We start from the raw sequence: 18,840 nt of genomic DNA on the forward strand, positions 1-18,840 counted from the left end.
AGCATAATATTATGCCTAAGGATGCAACGATGTATCGGAAAACCGATAAATATCGATATATCGAAGCCTAAAATATCGATAAATATTGATGAAACATTGATATCGATATATTGATATCGAATAAACTCAATAATATTATAGCGAAATATCAAAATTACCCACCTAAATTCACAAAAATACTGCATAAAATAAAATAAAAAACTGCATAAAATCGAATTACTGGTCTAAAAAGATTGATGGCAGCCAGATCTTTATTAAAAAAACTATTGATTGGTTTCTGCTCTAATGTCCCTAATCTGTGGTGAGTGTGGTGACAGTGGTGACAGGAGCCACGAAACGCGCCCTAATGAGTCATTAGTAATCTCGTGGGAAGCTACCGAACGCAATTCAGTGAGTTCCGGACCAGTAAGTATATAATTTTTTGATTATTCACTTAAGTAAACCTAAAAAAATAAAAATATCGATAAATATCGATATATCGGCGTACTAGACCGATATATCGATATACCAATATCGACCTAATTCGATATCGATATATCGATATATTTATAAACATTGCATCTCTAATTATGCCCATCCAGAACACGCGTTCAAGCATTCTGTCTCGGAGGCAAAGTTGTTAGTGTCCGGTCGGGGGGCTGGACAGTGGTCGGCCCAGAACACAACGTTGCAGTTCATCCTGCGCCAGTCGAAAACCCACCTGCAACGAGCGATCAGTATCTTACTCCTGGAACAATCTAAATCCATACTTCCATACAGTGGCGTGCAGGTCTTAGAGGCATAAATGCACTGCTTACCCCAGTTGAATAGCTCAATGCATATTTTTCATAATGACCTGCCAGTAAACAGGCTCCTACTTAACTAGTGCCTACCCTGGCTTCAAACCCTGTGCACGCCACTGCTTCCATACTAATATTATAAATATGCGAAAGTGTGTCTGTCTGTTTGTCAGGTCTGTCTGTCTGCTAGCTTTTCACGGCCCATCCGTTCAACCAATTTTAATGAAATTTGGTACAGAGATAGCTTGCATCCCGGGGAAGGACATAAGCTACTTTTTATTCCGGAAAATCCAAGAGTTTTCACGGGATTTTTAAAAACCTAAATCCACGCGGACAAAGTCGCGGGCATCATCTAGTGGATATATAAATAAAAATACCTATCTTGATGTGGCCACCTGCCTCTGACAGTCCATTCGATAAGGCAATGTTTTTCCTGTGGCTTTACTTGACATGTTTCAGCCGTGACTTGAAAAAAAAAGAAAATTTTTTGTAGCACACGGATTTTATAATAATACCTTCCTTTCCTTCCATATGAAAGCTTAATATTATATTCAAATTAGCTGATGCCCGCGACTTCGTCCGCGTGGAATTAGAATTTTGAAAAATCCCGTGGGAACACTTTAATTTTGCGAGATAAAAAGTAGCCTATGTCACTCTCCAGGTCTTAAACTATACCCATGCAAAAAATCACATCGATCCATTGCTCCGTTGCGACACGTGATTGAAGGACAAACTAACAAACAAACACACTTTCGCATTTTATAATAGGGGTAGTGATGGAAGTAAGCAAGTCCAATTTTATTTTCGAATTACTTAGCTTTTGCCTTCGACTTTATCCGCATGAAATTGATGAAATGTGGTACAGATTTTATCCCGGAAAAGCAAAGTTTCCGTGGGATTCTTATGGTAAAATTTAGTACAGAGACAGCCTGCATCCCGGGAGTTTCCGAAAAAGTAGCCTGTATCAGTTGACATAGGCTACTTTTTATCCCAGATCATCAAAAAGTTCCTACGTGATTTTTGAAAAACCAAAATCCAAGTGGCTGACATCATCTAGTTTGATAATAATAAATACTTTATTGATAACAACAGCACGGTAATATTATCATACAGTATTGTAACTCGGCCGTATCTTTGAAATAAATACCTACAGCAGCGCGGTACGTAAACATGCGATAGGGCTGCCCGCCTCCAGCATTTTAATTACATTTGCCTACTTTGTGTTTCCATTTAGTTTTGTGATTGTAATTTTTTTTATTTTATATATCTATACTAATAAATAAATAAACAAATAAAATGCTTCTGCGCGGTTATTGTTAAAAAACAAACACCATCCGTTCGTCACTGCGGCACAGTCGCGACTGGCTGCACCGCGAGCGCACCGCAAGATCGAGGCGCGTAGGTATAGCTCGCGTTTCGACCGTTTGTATGAAGTTGGAATACTGTATAGATAACATTACCGTGACAACAGAGTCCATGTTTAGACGAGTCGTACGAGAGATACGCATTATTATTTCTAGGAAATCCCAAACATTACATAGTTAACGTAAAGGGGTCACGACCCTCACCAATAAGGAATTCGACACCAATAGGGACTCTGTCATCATCTTAATCCATCGCCAGCCTACTAAGCACGGGTCTCCTCTCAAACGAAGATTGGAAGACTTTTTTTTAAATATTATAGAACAGCGCTTGGCTGCAATCAGACCTGGTGGCAAGTGATGCAACCTAAGATGGAGCGCGCTTGCCTAGAAGATGTCTATTCACACTTGAAGGTACCCATATATAAGGACGAGGAAAATCGCTTCGTACGTATCCGTGGAATTTCGATTACGTACGGGTGCAGAACTTGGCGATGCCTTGCGGTACGATATTAGAAAGGTGAATGAGGAACCAGATCGAAAAGTTCTTCGGCACACTCTCTGAAATACTGATATATCCTGTAAAATACCGATAGACAGGCAACTTTGCGCCGATGTTCCAAACTTTGATGTCTAGAATTGACCAGCGCTTCGTCACCAATGAGTCTTCTAGCGCGACGGTACACCGAATCCAATGCATCGAGCCGATACTTGGCAGAGCTATCCGTTAAATGGCTGCAGTACTCCATGCACGATCGAACGTGTGCTTGGTACAGGGTAAAAAGCTGTATAGGGACTTCATTGGTCCCCTGAGGTGGGTCCTCAGTCCTCAGCAGGCGCCCCTGGCTGGGTTGTGCGAACGTGTTTGGCCCCGTAGCCCAGCCACCAGGCGATGCGTGGAACATCGTGGGGTCGGTACGATTCCGACATAACCTCCGTGCCTCCCCGGGTGCGGTGGTATCCATGAGGATTTCCCCACAGAAAAAAAAGGGTAAAAAGCTGTTCCGGTGTGAAGTACCGTTTGACTTGCACACAAAATGCACACACTCCAAATAGTTACAGATGTGTTCTACTGCTATTGACTATTCTGAGTTGAGTCTCCGAGTAACTCTGGATATGCCGAATTGGAGTCCGAAATCTTAACCACTAGGTTATTAAGTATAGCTTGGTGGGAAGGAATCTACTATAACATATTATTAAAAACAAGCTGACCCGGCGAACATAGTATCGCCTAACAGTCGATTTTTTTTTTTTTTTAAATACTTATTCTGCTATTCGAGACACCGGGTCAGCTAGACTTTATGGTATGGTATTAAAGTTCAAATTGACTTTTAAGTGATATTACGAATCTTTTGTATGGGAAAATAGACAAGTTTTTTTTTAGACTTTTTCAGGCAATTCTTTAAATTTTTCTCTCCGTAAGAACCATCCTCGTACTTCAAGGAATATTATAAAAAAGAATTAGCTAAATCGGTTCAGCTGTTCTCGAGATTTGTGCTAAGCAACACATTCAGCGATTCATTTTTAGGGTTCCGTAGCCGAATGGCAAAAAACGGAACCCTTATAGATTCGTCATGTCTGTCTGTCTGTCTGTCCGTCCGTATGTCACAGCCACTTTTCTCCGGAACTATAAGAGCTATACTGTTGAAACTTGGTAAGTAGATGTATTCTGTGAACCGCATAAAGATTTTTACACAAAACTAGAAAAAAAAAATTTGGGGTTCCCCATACTTAGAACTGAAACTCAAAATTTTTTTTTCATCAAACCCATATGTGTGGGGTATTTATGGATAGGTCTTCAAAAATTATATTGAGGTTTCTAATATCATTTTTTTCTAAACTGAATAGTTTGCGCGAGAGACAATTCCAAAGTGGTAAAATGTGTGTCTCCCCCTGTAACTTCTAAAATTAGAGAATGATAAAACTAAAAAAAATATATGATGTACATTACCATGCAAACTTCCACCGAAAAATAGTTTGAACGAGATCTAGTAAGTTGTTTTTGATTTATCGTGCAAAATGTCGATAAAATACGATTGTACTACGGAACCCTCAGTGCGCGAGTCTGATTTGCACTTGGCCGGTTTTTATATATAGAAAGAAGATATACATACCTCTTCCCTCAATACGATAAACCGATATTCCGAGCACACACACAAGCCACCAAACAAAGAACATTGTGTACCTACGAATATTGATAAACAGGGGTTATCAGTAAAGATGCCGATTTGCGCTCGCTTTATATACCCAATACTGAATACAACTAAATCGATTACGACTACGAGTCAATCAAGATAGAGCCTCAATTGCTCAACCGGTAAAGGAGTGGACTGAAAACCGAAAGGTCGACGGTTCAAACCCCGCCCGTTGCACTATTGTGGTACCTACTCCTAGTACGAGCCTGACGCTTAGTTGGAGAGGAAAGGGAGATTAGTCATTTAATATGGCTAATATTCTTTAAAAAAAAAAAAAACCATTGATTAATAATATAAGTCCCGCAAATTGCTATTGCGCCGGAACCATGTCTCATTACCGTCGAAATGACGTCATTTTGACGTCAGCTGAAATAAAAATATACCATCAGCTCGAAACTTCAGTCTAGTGCTGACGCTACTGAAATGGCGGTCACGCGCATTAGCAATTTGCGGGACGAATATTTGCATTTAGTATTACGAGTTTCTTTATATACTGTCAGTGATAGCCTACTGGTTAAGACGTTCGCCTCCTAATGAGGTCGGAGTTCGATCCCGGGTATGCACCTCTAATTTTTAGACTTTAGATAATTAAGTATCACTTGCTTTAACAGTGAAGGAAAACATGCCTGAGAGTTCTAAATAAATGTTCTCAAATGTGTACGAAGTCTGCTAATGAGCACTCGACCAGCGTGGTGAACCTAAACCAGTCAGAGGGTCAAACCACTGTGAGAGGAGACCCGTGTTCAGTAGTGAACCGAAGCCGAACCGAACAATGGGTTGTTGTTGTTGATGATGATGATGATGATGAAAGCCGTTAAAATAATTAATTAACATAACGAACCTGTACAATAGACTTAAAATACCAAACAACTGAATGAAAAAATTGTAGATCACAAAATAACAACAGAGTTTTTCCATCAGCAAATCAAAACATTGAAAACCAATATTCATTTTTCGTTGGTATACTGCAGAAGTATGCTTTTAACATTTTAATTCCGTATAAAGGCTGTACCACACTCAACTTGCGATACTGCTGTCTCACGAAGACGGGCGAGTCGCGACGTTTGCGTGCTTATCGTGGTTCCTAGAAGTTATTAAGAAACCAAAGTGAGGTCTCCGGTCTACAGTACGCGGCCAAAAGTGATGAACATCGATCTTTAGAAGGAGACAGCAGATTTGTAGATCACTGTCTCGGTCGTAGAGACCGACATAGAGTCATATGGGTATGAGTGACAGAGACAACGCTCTACAAAGATGAAATGTCATTCTAAAGGCCGATGTTAATCACTTTCGGCCACGTACTGTACTTGGGTGTATTTGTGGCTGTCCATCTGTCTGTCTGTCAGAGCCTTATAACTTCTTCATTGATAAATTTAATTTTACACGTGGTTGAAGCAAAAATAAAGCGGGTGTGATTCCATTTTTGAAAAGAGTCGGCAAGAGCTTTTTTATCATATCTTGTAGTAAGTAGCTTTTTATCTAGTGTACTCGGTAATTAAAAGACCTTGATAAAAGATGATGCTTTAAAAACAGCTGTTTTTTGGAGGCCATTTCAAATACTTACCTACTATGAAAGTAGCGTTCCTTTTGTCCAAAAAAATATCAAAGTTTCTCTCAAGCCACACCTAAAGAAGGTTTCTTTGAATATAAATCACCAATCCTATCGCTTGCAGATCAAAATTTTTCATTGATGGCATGTATTGTGTATGTACCTACGCGCGCGTTTAGTATGTCATCCTGCAGTGCGGTGTTACCGTCTGTTCACGCCTTAAGAGGAAATATTTCCAATACATTCCAACCACGGCGACAAGGCATCAACTGTTTGAAGTTTTTTACTCCACTGCGAAATGTAAGGCTGTTTTCTAAGTGATATTTTTTATTAAATTGGGTGGAATTTCTAAACGTTCGGCCTAGAGAAAACCTACCTATCTTATAAAATAGTAAAACCTACCTCAAGTTTCTGGGTACAGTGACTTGAACTGTACGTTGGGGTCAGTCAGTCAGTTTTTCCTTTTAAATAATAAATAGCTTTTGGCCGTGAATTCGTCTGTGGTATATAATGTCTAATTTGTAGCTGATTTATTGCTTCTGGATAACGTAGCTTAACTAATGGTGAAATGATTATTTAAATTATTTGAGTAGTTTCAAACTCTTGATATTTGTACCTAATCAAATTAAAATTGTTTGAGTAGTTTCATAGCTTATTGATCACGCACAACAGACGGAAACGTTTAAGTGCGGAAACCAGCCCAGAATGAAGAAAGAAAGAAGCTTATTGATCAACACAAACAAATCTTTCCTCTTTATAATACTACTAGCGACCCACCCCGGCTTCGCATGGGTGCAACGTAGATACTAATGTGATGTCATTGAGGTGCCATTGCCTCGGAAACCCTCAAATGAGAGGATTTTTTCCCGACCTAATTCACATTATTTCAATTTCTCTAGAGATCGCTATTTTTTGAGTACTAAACAATAGCTATAAACCTTCCTCTTGAATCACTCTATCTATTGGTGAAAACCGCATTAAAATCCGTTGCGTAGTTTAAAAGATCTACGCGTTCATACATACATACATACATACAGACGCGGGAAGCGACTTTATTTTATACTATGTAGAGATTATAGCAATATTAAAGAGAATCATAATATTTTATTTTTATTACCTATTTAGTTAACGTTCTTAATAATAACTAATTACATCAATATTAGTCTGTCTGTTACAGTTACAGGCCTCTCCTAGTTCCAAGCCTCTCATCAATTATACAGATGAGATAGAGGCTTATTAAGGGCATTACTATCATAACAGCTCAATACAGAAACTCCTGGAAACGAAGTACAAGCTTTATCTTTAGATTAGTTTATTTAGTTAGATTAGATCAATCGAGAACTTAGAAAAAAAACGGTGTAATTTAATTACTTACTTACTTACGTACTTTTGATCAATTGAATGAATTCATTTCCAAGCAAAACGATCTAAAAGTGTGCTAAAATTAAATCTAAAGTTCGCGATTTCAATCAAAATGCTAATTAAAAAGCTCCTCCCTTTTGATTCCAAAACATACAAAAAACAGTAAGTAATTTTACCACGAAATATTAAAAGCGCGAGCAAAGCGAGTGTGAAATTTTTCTCTAATTTTACAGAAAATAATATATGTACTGAATAGTGAAAAAGAATTCAAAAATATTTTTTCTCTTTATTACTACTAATACTAATTTTATAAATGCGGAAGTGTGTCTGTCTGTCTGTCTGTCTGCTAGATTTCATGGCCCAACAGTTTAACCGATTTTGATGAAATTTGGTACAGAGAAAGCTTACATCCCGGGGAAGGATTATATTATATTTTTTATCCCACGGGATTTTTTTAAAACCTACAGCCACGCAGACGAAGTCGCGGGCGTCATCTAGTTTTTTTATAAGTTACTTACTGTAATTTTGTCTGGTAAAAAATATCACTTATTATGTATAGAGCCTTACTGTATCCACTCGAGCATTAAATTGATATGACTGTCGAGTTTGTGGCGGGGTCTCATTATGACAAGGTATTGGATGTTTTCGCCGGACCTTTCACCAGCTCCGACAGCCGTGATCGTCTAGTGGTTAGGACCCTACGTTGTGGCCGTAGTAACCCAGGTTCGAATCCTGGTCACGGCAGCTAACAGCTGTCGCGGCGGAGCTTTATTTTTTCTTTGAAAATTTTTCTATTAAGTAGGTACCACTCATGATATGATTATTGTTTTATATATTAAAAAAATGTCAAAAAATGCAAGTTAGACTGACGTACCGAGGGTTCCGTATTATATTCGTATTTTTTCGACATTTTGCACGATAAATCAAAAATTATTATGCATAAAAATAAACAAAAATCTGTTTTATAATGTAGGTGATATATTATGATACCCTACTTGGTATAGTTATCTAACTCTGAAAATTGAAAACTAATTATATACCTAACATAATTTTTTTTTGTGATGTAACTACAAATTCACGGTTTTAGGAATATTTTCGTTTACTTGTGCTATAAGACCTACCTACCTACCAAATTTCACGATTCTAGGTCAACGGGAAGTAACCTATAGGTTTCTTGACAGACACGAGTACGACAGTCAGACAACGAAGTGATCCTATAAGGGTTCCTTTTTTTCTTTGAGGTACGGAACCCTAAAAACCAGAAAACATGCAAGGTTCTGGAAAAATTGCAGGAAAATTGTTCCCTTAACACCAAAGACACCTGTCAAGTTCTTCTTCTTCCTCTTCAAACTTCCGAAATTGATCCCTATGGAGTTGTTTTGAAGTTTTTGTCACTAACTCGATGGCTAATTTCATTATTCTTTAATGGCCCTTGATGATTTTGTGACGGACAAAAGCTTGGGGGAACTTATTTAATTAATTTGTGCTGTAGTTTAAAATTAATATTCTTTTTGTGGAGGTAATATTGTGCTTTGGCTTGATTAATATAATATTGACTAGCTTTAGACCGCGACTTCGCGTCGAATAACGTTCTTAAAAACCCCGTGTAGGCTAGATCATCACTACCCATATTATAAAGTATGCGAAAGTGTTTGTTTATTGGCTTGTCAAGTCGCAACGAATCGATGTGATTTTGTGCAGGGATATAGTTAAAGACTGACAGGGATATAGTTAGAGAGTGACATAAGAATAGAATAGAATAGAATAATGTTTATTCGAGGTATCATATACATGGTGTAGGCAATAGGTATTGTTCTGTACAGCAGTGCAATACTTCAAACAGGTAGGCCACTCAGCTTGTGTTGAGACGTCGGGCCCCTCAGACACAAACCTCTATGGCAGATCTGAGGTTGGTACCTCAGATTCGCCGTAGGACGCCCAACCTTTTTATCCTGGAAAATCAAAGAGTTACCACTTGAGATTTACCTAAAAGCCTAAACACTGACAGACAGACTGACTGATTGATCTATCAACGCACTACCTATAAGCCTATAACAGGTCTTTGAAGTACCTTCTACTGTTGTACTCTTGTAGCCAGCTGATGTTTTTCTAACTTAGCGACCATCTTTTCGCACATTCTCTCGTGGACACCTGCCCTTAATAAAATAAGGGTATCGTAGGTATATCGTAAAACTGTGGTATTAGGTGAGATTTATATAATAAAATAAAGGTAAGATAAGTAAGATTTATAATATGAACGTTAACGGCAGAGAGAGAACGCATAAACCCTTCTGTCGTCGGGAATAATTACACATCTATATACGTTTATGTTGCCATTCGCGACGACAATAAAACAAATAACAGTTTCATACACTTTATTGCGTCACGGATTCATAGTAAAGATGTTCGCACATCTAGAAGCAAGTTCCGTACGCGCTGAATTTAAAGCATTTGTTGGTACAGTAAGCGGCACAAAGTAATGTACATCGGTTTTTAGAATGACATTTCGGCTTTGTAGAGCGTTGTCTCTGTCACGTATATGACGTTTTGTCGGTCTCAACGACAGACACAACGCTCTACAAATCTGCTATCTCCTTCTAAAGGTCGATGTACATTACTTTCTGTCGCTTACTGTATACCGTTTCAATCTTGTGAGGTACGGCACTCGTTGCGGGAAGGTAACACCGCACATCGAAATTTAGAAAGAGATAGATAGCAGTTTCGTAAAGAGTTGTCTCTGTCGTCGAGACTGACAAAACGTCACACAAGTGAGTGACAGAGACGAGCTCTAAGGAGCAGAATTTTTTTTTACCTATTAACTTTTTTTTTTTTTTTTTATACAATAAAACTTAAAGCTAGCCTTATCTAATTACTATATAAATCATGACCGCGTGGAATGGTGCCAAGAATACTGGCTGCATTTCCGCGCTGGACAGCCAGGCTGATCCGCTGCGCAAAAAATGAGCCAGCCCTTCTGTCACCAGTTGAGGCTATTAATCGCGGTGAAATGTCTCGTAAAAAATTTTTAGCACTAAGACTCCATGGCCCCAGGGTCTCCACGGCAAACGGCACAAAAATGTAACTCTCTATAATAGAGGCATACTTGCGCCGCTTGCCGTTTTCAGCTGTTTCTGCTGCGGCTCCCGGTCTTGATGCTGTCTTCCTGATATGACATGGGGCCAATGTGTCAACGCAAGTTGCGTCCCACATTAGCGCCCGTCCCCGTTCCCAGGGAACCAGCGTCAATCCATCAGGTATTTAAACACTTTCGCATATTATAAAATATGCGAAAGTGTTTGTTTATTGGCTTGTCAAGTCGCAACGAATCGATGTGATTTTGTGCAGGGATATAGTTAAAGACTGACAGGGATATAGTTAGAAAGTGACATAAGAATAGAATAGAATAGAATAATTTTTATTCGAGGTATCATACATGGTGTAGGCGATATCGTTCTGTACAGCAGTGCAACACCTCGAACAGGTAGGCCACTCAGCTTGTGTTGAGTCGTCGCGTCGGGCCCCTCAGACACAAACCTCTATGGCAGATCTGAGGTTGGTACCTCAGATTCGCCGTAGGACGCCCAACCTTTTTATCCTGGAAAATCAAAGAGTTACCACTTGAGATTTACCTAAAAGCCTAAACACTGACAGACAGACTGACTGATTGATCTATCAACGCACTACCTATAAGCCTATAACAGGTCTTTGAAGTACCTTCTACTGTTGTACTCTTGTAGCCAGCTGATGTTTTTCTAACTTAGCGACCATCTTTTCGCACATTCTCTCGTGGACACCTGCCCTTAATAAAATAAGGGTATCGTAGGTATATCGTAAAACTGTGGTATTAGGTGAGATTTATATAATAAAATAAAGGTAAGATAAGTAAGATTTATAATATGAACGTTAACGGCAGAGAGAGAACGCATAAACCATTCTGTCGTCGGGAATAATTACACATCTATATACGTTTATGTTGCCATTCGCGACGACAATAAAACAAATAACAGTTTCATACACTTTATTGCGTCACGGATTCATAGTAAAGATGTTCGCACATCTAGAAGCAAGCTCCGTACGCGCTGATTTAAAGCTTTTTTTGGTACAGTAAGCGGCACCTTTGTGCCGCTTTAAATTTTGGCTTTAAAGCCGAAATGTCATTCTAAAAACCGATGTACATTACTTTTAATGTACATCGGTTTTTAGAATGACATTTCGGCTTTGTAGAGCGTTGTCTCTGTCACCTATATGACGTTTTGTCGGTCTCAACGACAGACACAACGCTCTACAAATCTGCTATCTCCTTCTAAAGGTCGATGTACATTACTTTCTGCCGCTTACTGTATACCGTTTCAATCTTGTGAGGTACGGCACTCGTTGCGGGAAGGTAACACCACACATCGAACTTTAGAAAGAGATAGCAGTTTCGTAAAGAGTTGTCTCTGTCGTCGAGACTGACAAAACGTCACAAAAGTATGAGTGACAGAGACGAGCTCCATGAAGCAGAAATCTCTTTCCAAAGTTCGATGTGCAATAATTCCTGCTGGGTAGGTATAGATTTGAGGTAAAATATAGTAATTCCACGTCGCTGTTATAAGTCCCGCAATTTGCTATTGCGCTGGAACCATGTGTCATTATGACATCGAAATGACGACCTTTTGACGTCATTTGACGTATATTTAAGTAAAATTATACCATCAGCTCGAAACTTCAGCCTAGTGTTGACGTCACTAAAATGGCGGCCACGCGCATTAGCAATTTGCGGGACTTAATATGCTCCTGAAAAAAGCATATTACACAATTGAAGATTATCTAAATGATAAAAGAGCGTGGATATTGACCTGCAGCTCGTTCCAGCAACGCACAAGACTGCAAATACTTTTTTTAAAAGTTTATTTGAATAAAAAAGATTTTTATTTTTATTTTATTTTGTTTTAAACCCATTAACGCGCACACCTCAAGAGTCATCTCAGTTAAACTACAGTAAGGTGGTGACTCACTGCTTGACTTTGAATCGTGCGTCGTCCACTCAAGTGGGTAAGTTAGACCTAAGATTCGTACGGATAGATGTACGATCACCTCAATATCTCTAACGTTTATAACTCTTACGTAAACTATACGAGGCACTGAAAGATAGGAATCACAGATAGGAGAAACAGATGATGATTATTCTTTTCACGGCTGACGGGTACTGCGACGTTTAGAATTTAGATTTGTATCTTAGATATATGTAGAAGAAAAAAGATAGAGTTAGTTAGCACATGAGGCATGTATTCTTCTAGATCTATCTCTACATTTTTCTTACTGTACGTATTTTACAGTATAAAACGCATTTTGGATAGTATGGAACGCATAGTCTAATTGAACTCATAGGCCATGGTAGATTCAGGCCCCTTTATCTGAAAGGAATATTTTCCGATGTCTATTTTTTGGCACTTCTCCATACACGTGTTAATTTTGAGGGCATTAATTGCGAGCAGTCTGTCTGCGAGTAGCTTTCAAAGGTGGTTTGTTATGACGACAATAAAACAAATACAACAGTTTCATACACTTTATTGCTTGACGGATATTCACAATAAAATCCCGAACAACGTTCATAACGCCGCGCGAGACGCTCTTGCGTAGACTATACGAGGCACTGAGAGACAGGAATCACAGATCGAGAGAGCTTAGAAGATATTATCCGTTTCACGACTGATGGATACTATACAATATAATTACTATACAATGCAAGAACAGGATGTAATGTCATATAGACAAACAAATGGCGTATCCACATATCCTCGTGGCTACGTTTGCGCCATCCACCGGAAGCACCGCTGTTAGACGAATAATTAATTGACAGTATGTATATTTTCATGATTGAACTCCTAGAAAAAAACTTATTACTGTGATGATTGTCTTCCCTATGATTGGCTGGCATTTTTAAATTTTTGGCTAAATACTACAAGCAGCCTTAATTCAACCAGAGATAACGATTTTCATAAATATGATACCAAATTAAAGGCTGAGTATTTTGACATTTCAACTTCAAGGCAGTGGGCTATGTGGGTGCTCAGAAAGGGATTTTCTATAATGATTTTCAATGAGTTAAACTAAAACCATAAATAATATGGATAAACTGTACAAATATTGTCCTAAATTGGATAAAATATGATGAGAACACATTATGTTTGCAAATACAGACATGTGCCACAGTACCCATAAGTTGTGAAACGGAATACAGATGGACATCAATATAGAAAGCTAGAGGGAGGGGGACGGGGCGAGGGGGCCGGACGAGCGAGACGGGGATGGAAGGCTCCCAGCGCCGCCTCGTTCGTGGACGAAGGCCTTTCTTCCCGGACCCTGAGCTGAGGTATACGCCACGCAGCGCAAGCAGCGGTCAACGCGTGCCTATTCAGTAACCAATAGGCTGCAGCGTTCAGCGCTGAATGCGCGTGGCCGAGTAACAACGCGTACTGGCACATAACCAGTGGAGCGTTCACTCCAAACACGCTGCATATAACTATAGCTGCATGCGGACACCAGCACGCTGCAAAGACTAACGCAATCCCAACTAATACGTTCCCCAAACGTCGTCGTGACCGCAACGTTGACGTTTGAGGCTGTGGACCCAATAGACTCGGTTGGAGCTTTTTCGATCTTATGTCTCCTCCGTCTACTGCATCTCTTCTTTCCCTAGCCCCGACTCCTGCTACTATGATAACGTGTGTCGGTCTTCGTATTAATGGGACTGGTAAGGGGAGCTCGCCATGTGCGGCTCTAGCTGTCAGAGATAGAGCTGTGAGCTTGACTCGCACGGCCCAGTGACACCGAGTGACGGCTATGACTGGGATGCAGTAGGTGACGACTGCGTGAGCTGCTGCGAGTGGTGGACAGAATTGGCACGTTGCTATTACTGTCATTGCACCTGTGGAGAAAGAGAAATTATGTTTAGCATCTTTTTTTGATAAAACCAATGAAAAAACCGCCCAAGTGCGAGTCAGGCTCGCGTAACGAGGCTTTCATACTTCTTTTTCGAAATTTTGCACGATAAATCCAAAAACTATTATGCATAAAAATAAGTCTAAAAATCTGTTTTAGAATGAACAGATAAAGCCCTTTCATATGATACCCAACTTGGTATAGTAATCTTACTTTAAAATTTGAAAATACTAATTATTTGTTCATAAACACATTTTTTTTGTGATGTATCCACAAATTCACGGTTTTCGGATTTATTCCTTGACTTGTGCTATGAGACCTAACTACCTACCAAATTTCATGATTCTAGGTCAACGGGAAGTACGGGAAGTACGGGTGTAGGTTTCTTGCCAGACACGACAGACAGACAACGAAGTGATTCTATAAGGGTTCCTTTTTCCTTTTGAGGTACGGAACCCTAAAAACAAAAAGCTTATATTTAAACGTGATCCCTGTGGGATGCCCCATTAAGATGGGGCTATTAAGATGATTATAAAAGTCATTTGGATGATAACAAAGCCTAACTTTGTAACAGGACTAAAGTTAACATGATTGAGTGATGTGCGTTTAAACTCCTAAACGAATTTCCACTGTAATTTTAGATTTGGTAAATGCTGGCAGTAAATTAATTTCTTCAGGATCAGTTTCCCAGACAGTTCCAAATTAATTTACTTCTTGTTAATGTTCTTATAGTATTAGGATTTCGTACCTCAAAAGGAAAAACGGAACCCTTATAGGATCACTTTGTTGTCTGTCTGTCTGTCTGTCGGTCTGTCAAGAAACCTACAGGGTACTTCCCGTTGACCTAGAATCATGAAATTTGGCAAGTAGGTAGGTCTCATAGCACACATTCAGGGAAAAATCTGAAAACCGTGAATTTGTAGTTAAATCACACAAAAAAAATTAAATTGTGGTCATGAACTAATAATTAGTATTTTCAATTTTCGAAGTGAGATAACTATATCATATGAAAGGTCTTCACCTGTGCATTCTAAAACAGATTTTTATTTATTTTTATCCATCATAGTTTTTGATTTATCGTGCAAAATGTCAAAACAATACGACTGTAGGACGGAACCCTCACTGCGCGAGCCTGACTCGTACTTGGCCGGTTTTTTCCAATATTAATAGCCCTCACCTAGCAGTAAAGCCGTTAGCCATACTAGGAACACGGCTAGAAAAGGGCGTGCACACAGCGAGCTGCGACCGCGCCGCACCGCACCGCATCGGTCCGCAGCCATCGCTACGAGTGACAGCGTGCTTGCGGCCACGGGGAATGACTGCGAATAAACAAAAATATATACTTATAGAAATAATTACTACAATCAGTCTGCCTACGAAACTAAAACTAAACCGCAAGTGATCTGGCTCGTGCTTTGCAGCGGTTTTAGATCCGCACACATGAGCAGGTCGGCCGCACATGCGCTCAGTATAGCGGTGCGCATGTCAAAGTCAAAGTCAAATGATTTATTCAAAATAGGTAATAAATTACTCTTATTGATTGTCTGGTATAGTGTTAGATTTGTAAGATAATATAGTGGTGATAATTATAACGCAAACTTAAAACTAAAGCTACGAGGGTTCCAAACGCGCCCAGGTCTGAGAAGAGCCCACAACAAACTCAGCCGGGTATTCTTTTTATTATCACCACTTTACAAATTTATTGAAACTTATTAGAACTATCACAAAGTCGTTAAGCAACTCATTCCCAAGCTTGCTTATCATTTAAATAATCCTTTACATTGTAATAGGATTTTTCAATTAGTTTACGTTTTATGAAAACTTTGAACTTGTTGAGAGACATCTCCAATATGTCTTCTGGAAGCTTATTATAGAAACGTATGGAATTACGAGCAAATGAATTGCTAACTTTACTGAGCCTAGAGGCGGGAATTACAAGTTTATTTTTATTTCTAGTATTTATATTATGACAGTCACTTTTTTTTTTAATTTATTTATGTTTTTATGTACGTACAGTAAATTTTCAAAAATATATTGATTATGCACTGTCATAATTTTAACTTCCCTAAATTTAGTTCTCAGCGACTCTCGTGGCCCCATACTGTATATGGCTCGAACAGCCCTTTTCTGCAGCACAAAAATAGAATTAATATCAGCAGCATTACCCCATAATAATATACCATATGACATAATGCTGTGAAAGTAACTAAAATATACTAGTCTCGCAGTTTCTATGTCTGTCAACTGGCGAATCTTTTTTACCGCATATGCGGCAGAACTAAGTCTGTTCGATAAGTTATTTATATGAGAGCCCCATTGAAGTTTTGCATCTAACGTTATTCCAAGAAAAATAAAACAAACATGAAACATTCTATCATATCCTAGTGGCGCCCTGTAGCTAGATATACTATTATGTATTCTGTGGCGGTGCGGAATACGGCAAGGGGCACACTTAGGAGCAAGTCTGCTGCACACGCACTCAGAAGTTGTGGCGAAACATTGAACTTCGATATATATGGCACGGCACCTGGTGTATCGTTGCAGAGCAAGTCACGGCGAGGGGCGCACTGGCCGTAAACATGAACAGGTAAGCCGCACACGCGCTCAGAAGTTGCAGCGTGTGGAACATTGATTCCATAATCAACCCATTGCCGGCTCACTACAGAGTACAGGTCTCCTCTCAAAGTGAGAAAGGTTAATTTGCCATAGTCTACGAAGTGCGGATTGGCTGACTTCACACACCTTTGAGAACATGGAGAACTCGCAGGCATGCAGACAGGAACATTGACTCACCTCGATATAATGCGTGACATGGCACGGCAAATGGTGTATCCTAGCGGCGCGAGTTGCAGCGAGGGGCGCGCTGGCCGCACACACGAGCAGGTCGGCCGCACACGCACTCAGAAGTTGCGGCGTGCGTAGACGAGACGCACCGCCTGACGCTAAGGCGGCCATTAAACTTACGTTACCTGCAAGAGAGGAGTTATCTAGTTTTACTCCAGCCGATAAGAATAGGATCTCTTGGAGAATCCCACGTAAAGGAAAGAAAGAAAAGACCAAAGAAAGAAAGAAGAGGAAGTTTATTTACCAAACAGTGCCACACATCACATCTGTAGTAAAAGTAAGATGTTGTCTATGACATTCATAGATAATGTTTATGTGTTTGCTCTTAGCTCGGGGTCTTTGGTGACAAAATCTAAAATAAATTATTTAATTTAATTTAATTTAATTTAATTTAATTTAATTTAATTTAATTTAATTTAATTTTATTTAATTTAATTTAATTTAATTTAATTTAATTTAATTTAATTTAATTTAATTTAATTTAATTTAATTTAATTTAATTTAATTTAATTTAATTTAATTTAATTTAATTTAATTTAATTTAATTTAATTTAATTTAATTTAATTTAATTTAATTTAATTTAATTTAATTTAATTTAATTTAATTTAATTTAATTTAATTTAATTTAATTTAATTTAATTTAATTTAATTTAATTTAATTTAATTTAATTTAATTTAATTTAATTTAATTTAAAACAACTTTATTGTTACTAAAATTACAGAGAGTAAGAATACAGGATACACTTAAAAAACAAAGGGCGACCTTATCACTAAAGTGATAAATAATTTAAATAGTATAAAGAGTTTAATTAAACGAGAAACACAACAACATCTTATAACTAAGAGCTGTAAAGGAGTATGTTTCCTGTAAATAATTTTCTTGCAGTGAGGTTTCAGAAAGGTTCTTGAATCTTGATGCCTAATGGAATCTGTCTTGCTTCTAACAATTTTATCAGTTCTACAAAAGCAATAAATCTTCAAAGAAGAGTTACAGTACTACCAGCTTTATAAGTTACGCCGATGTACCTGCGCAGAAATCTTATTTTTGAATGGTACGAAACGAAAATATCTCGTTTCGTAGGTCATGTCACAGGGCGCGTCCATCCGCTATCGGTTCTTGCCCACGCACCAGTTTTGTACGCGCGAATTAAGAGTGAGTTAGCACGAGTCTCTGTTGTTCTTGTGTAATTACAACGTCAAGCATTATTGCTTGGACCTGTGGCCCTACCGCGGTTGTTTGACAGCTACAATGTCACGATCGCAATCATCTCTGATTGGTTAATGCTCGCTCACTATTGGCCACAATGCATTGTTTCAACAAGAATCGCACAAATTCAGCCAATCAGAACAATTGAGATTGTAATAATGATTGATGCAGGTTTTAGACAATCGCCCTGCTGGTCTGTATTTTCTTCGTGTACATTCGGTTAAATAGTCGGGATTGCACTTTCCTGCGCGAACGAATTTTTCCGATGCGACTTATAAAAGTGGTAGTAAGTACTGTACAAAAATGGAAAAGTGGAAGATTGGGTGGATAACTAAAAATTTGAGTAGTCTCACCAATAATACCGATGATAGAAACGAGGATATAGAGAGTGAGGAGTGCCACGATATGCGCCTGTCCCGTGGAGTCGCCCTCGCCCTCCTCGGAGACGTTACCGTACATCACGCTGCATCACTGGCTCCTGGGAACAAAGAGAGCTTATTAAGCCTCCGCTGTCAGTCCGTTTACCCATCCGTCTGTCTTTTAGTGGGTTGTATCCACTGCTGGACATGGGTCTCTTGTAGGGACTTCCACACGCCACGGTCTTTCCCCGCCTAGATC

The 18,840-nt window shown here is 38.9% G+C and overlaps 2 protein-coding genes and 1 non-coding gene across 6 annotated transcripts in view; 1 reads left to right on the forward strand and 2 right to left on the reverse strand.

Moving 5' to 3' along the window:
* Positions 1 to 257: 257 nt before the first annotated feature.
* LOC138404283 (uncharacterized) lies at positions 258 to 4,390 on the reverse strand. Its single transcript, XM_069507964.1, has 3 exons — positions 4,255 to 4,390; positions 1,157 to 1,244; positions 258 to 700 (listed from the first exon to the last, which is right to left on the reverse strand). The coding sequence occupies exons 1-3, from the start codon at positions 4,316 to 4,318 to the stop codon at positions 568 to 570; spliced, it is 285 nt and encodes a 94-aa protein (XP_069364065.1). The 5' UTR covers positions 4,319 to 4,390; the 3' UTR covers positions 258 to 567.
* A 3,528-nt stretch (positions 4,391 to 7,918) lies between these two features.
* Positions 7,919 to 7,990, forward strand: TRNAH-GUG (transfer RNA histidin (anticodon GUG)). The gene has a single exon. It is a non-coding gene; the product is annotated as a tRNA-His (tRNA).
* Positions 7,991 to 12,780: 4,790 nt separating this feature from the next.
* LOC117994381 (galanin receptor type 3) overlaps positions 12,781 to 18,840 on the reverse strand; it is an 89,304-nt gene continuing 83,244 nt past the window's right edge. For all 4 annotated transcript variants that reach the window (XM_069507591.1, XM_034982306.2, XM_069507587.1 and 1 more), the window contains exons 2-5: positions 18,576 to 18,700; positions 16,964 to 17,139; positions 15,348 to 15,489; positions 12,781 to 14,156 (exon numbers count right to left, since the gene is read on the reverse strand). In XM_069507591.1, the coding sequence (XP_069363692.1) occupies positions 13,477 to 14,156; positions 15,348 to 15,489; positions 16,964 to 17,139; positions 18,576 to 18,681 (1,104 nt within the window). In that variant the 5' untranslated portion in view covers positions 18,682 to 18,700 and the 3' untranslated portion in view covers positions 12,781 to 13,476. The remainder of the gene's footprint in view (positions 14,157 to 15,347; positions 15,490 to 16,963; positions 17,140 to 18,575; positions 18,701 to 18,840) is intronic.

Source organism: Maniola hyperantus, chromosome 2 (assembly GCF_902806685.2).
Source record: "Maniola hyperantus chromosome 2, iAphHyp1.2, whole genome shotgun sequence".
Classification (NCBI taxonomy): Eukaryota; Metazoa; Arthropoda; class Insecta; order Lepidoptera; family Nymphalidae; genus Maniola; species Maniola hyperantus.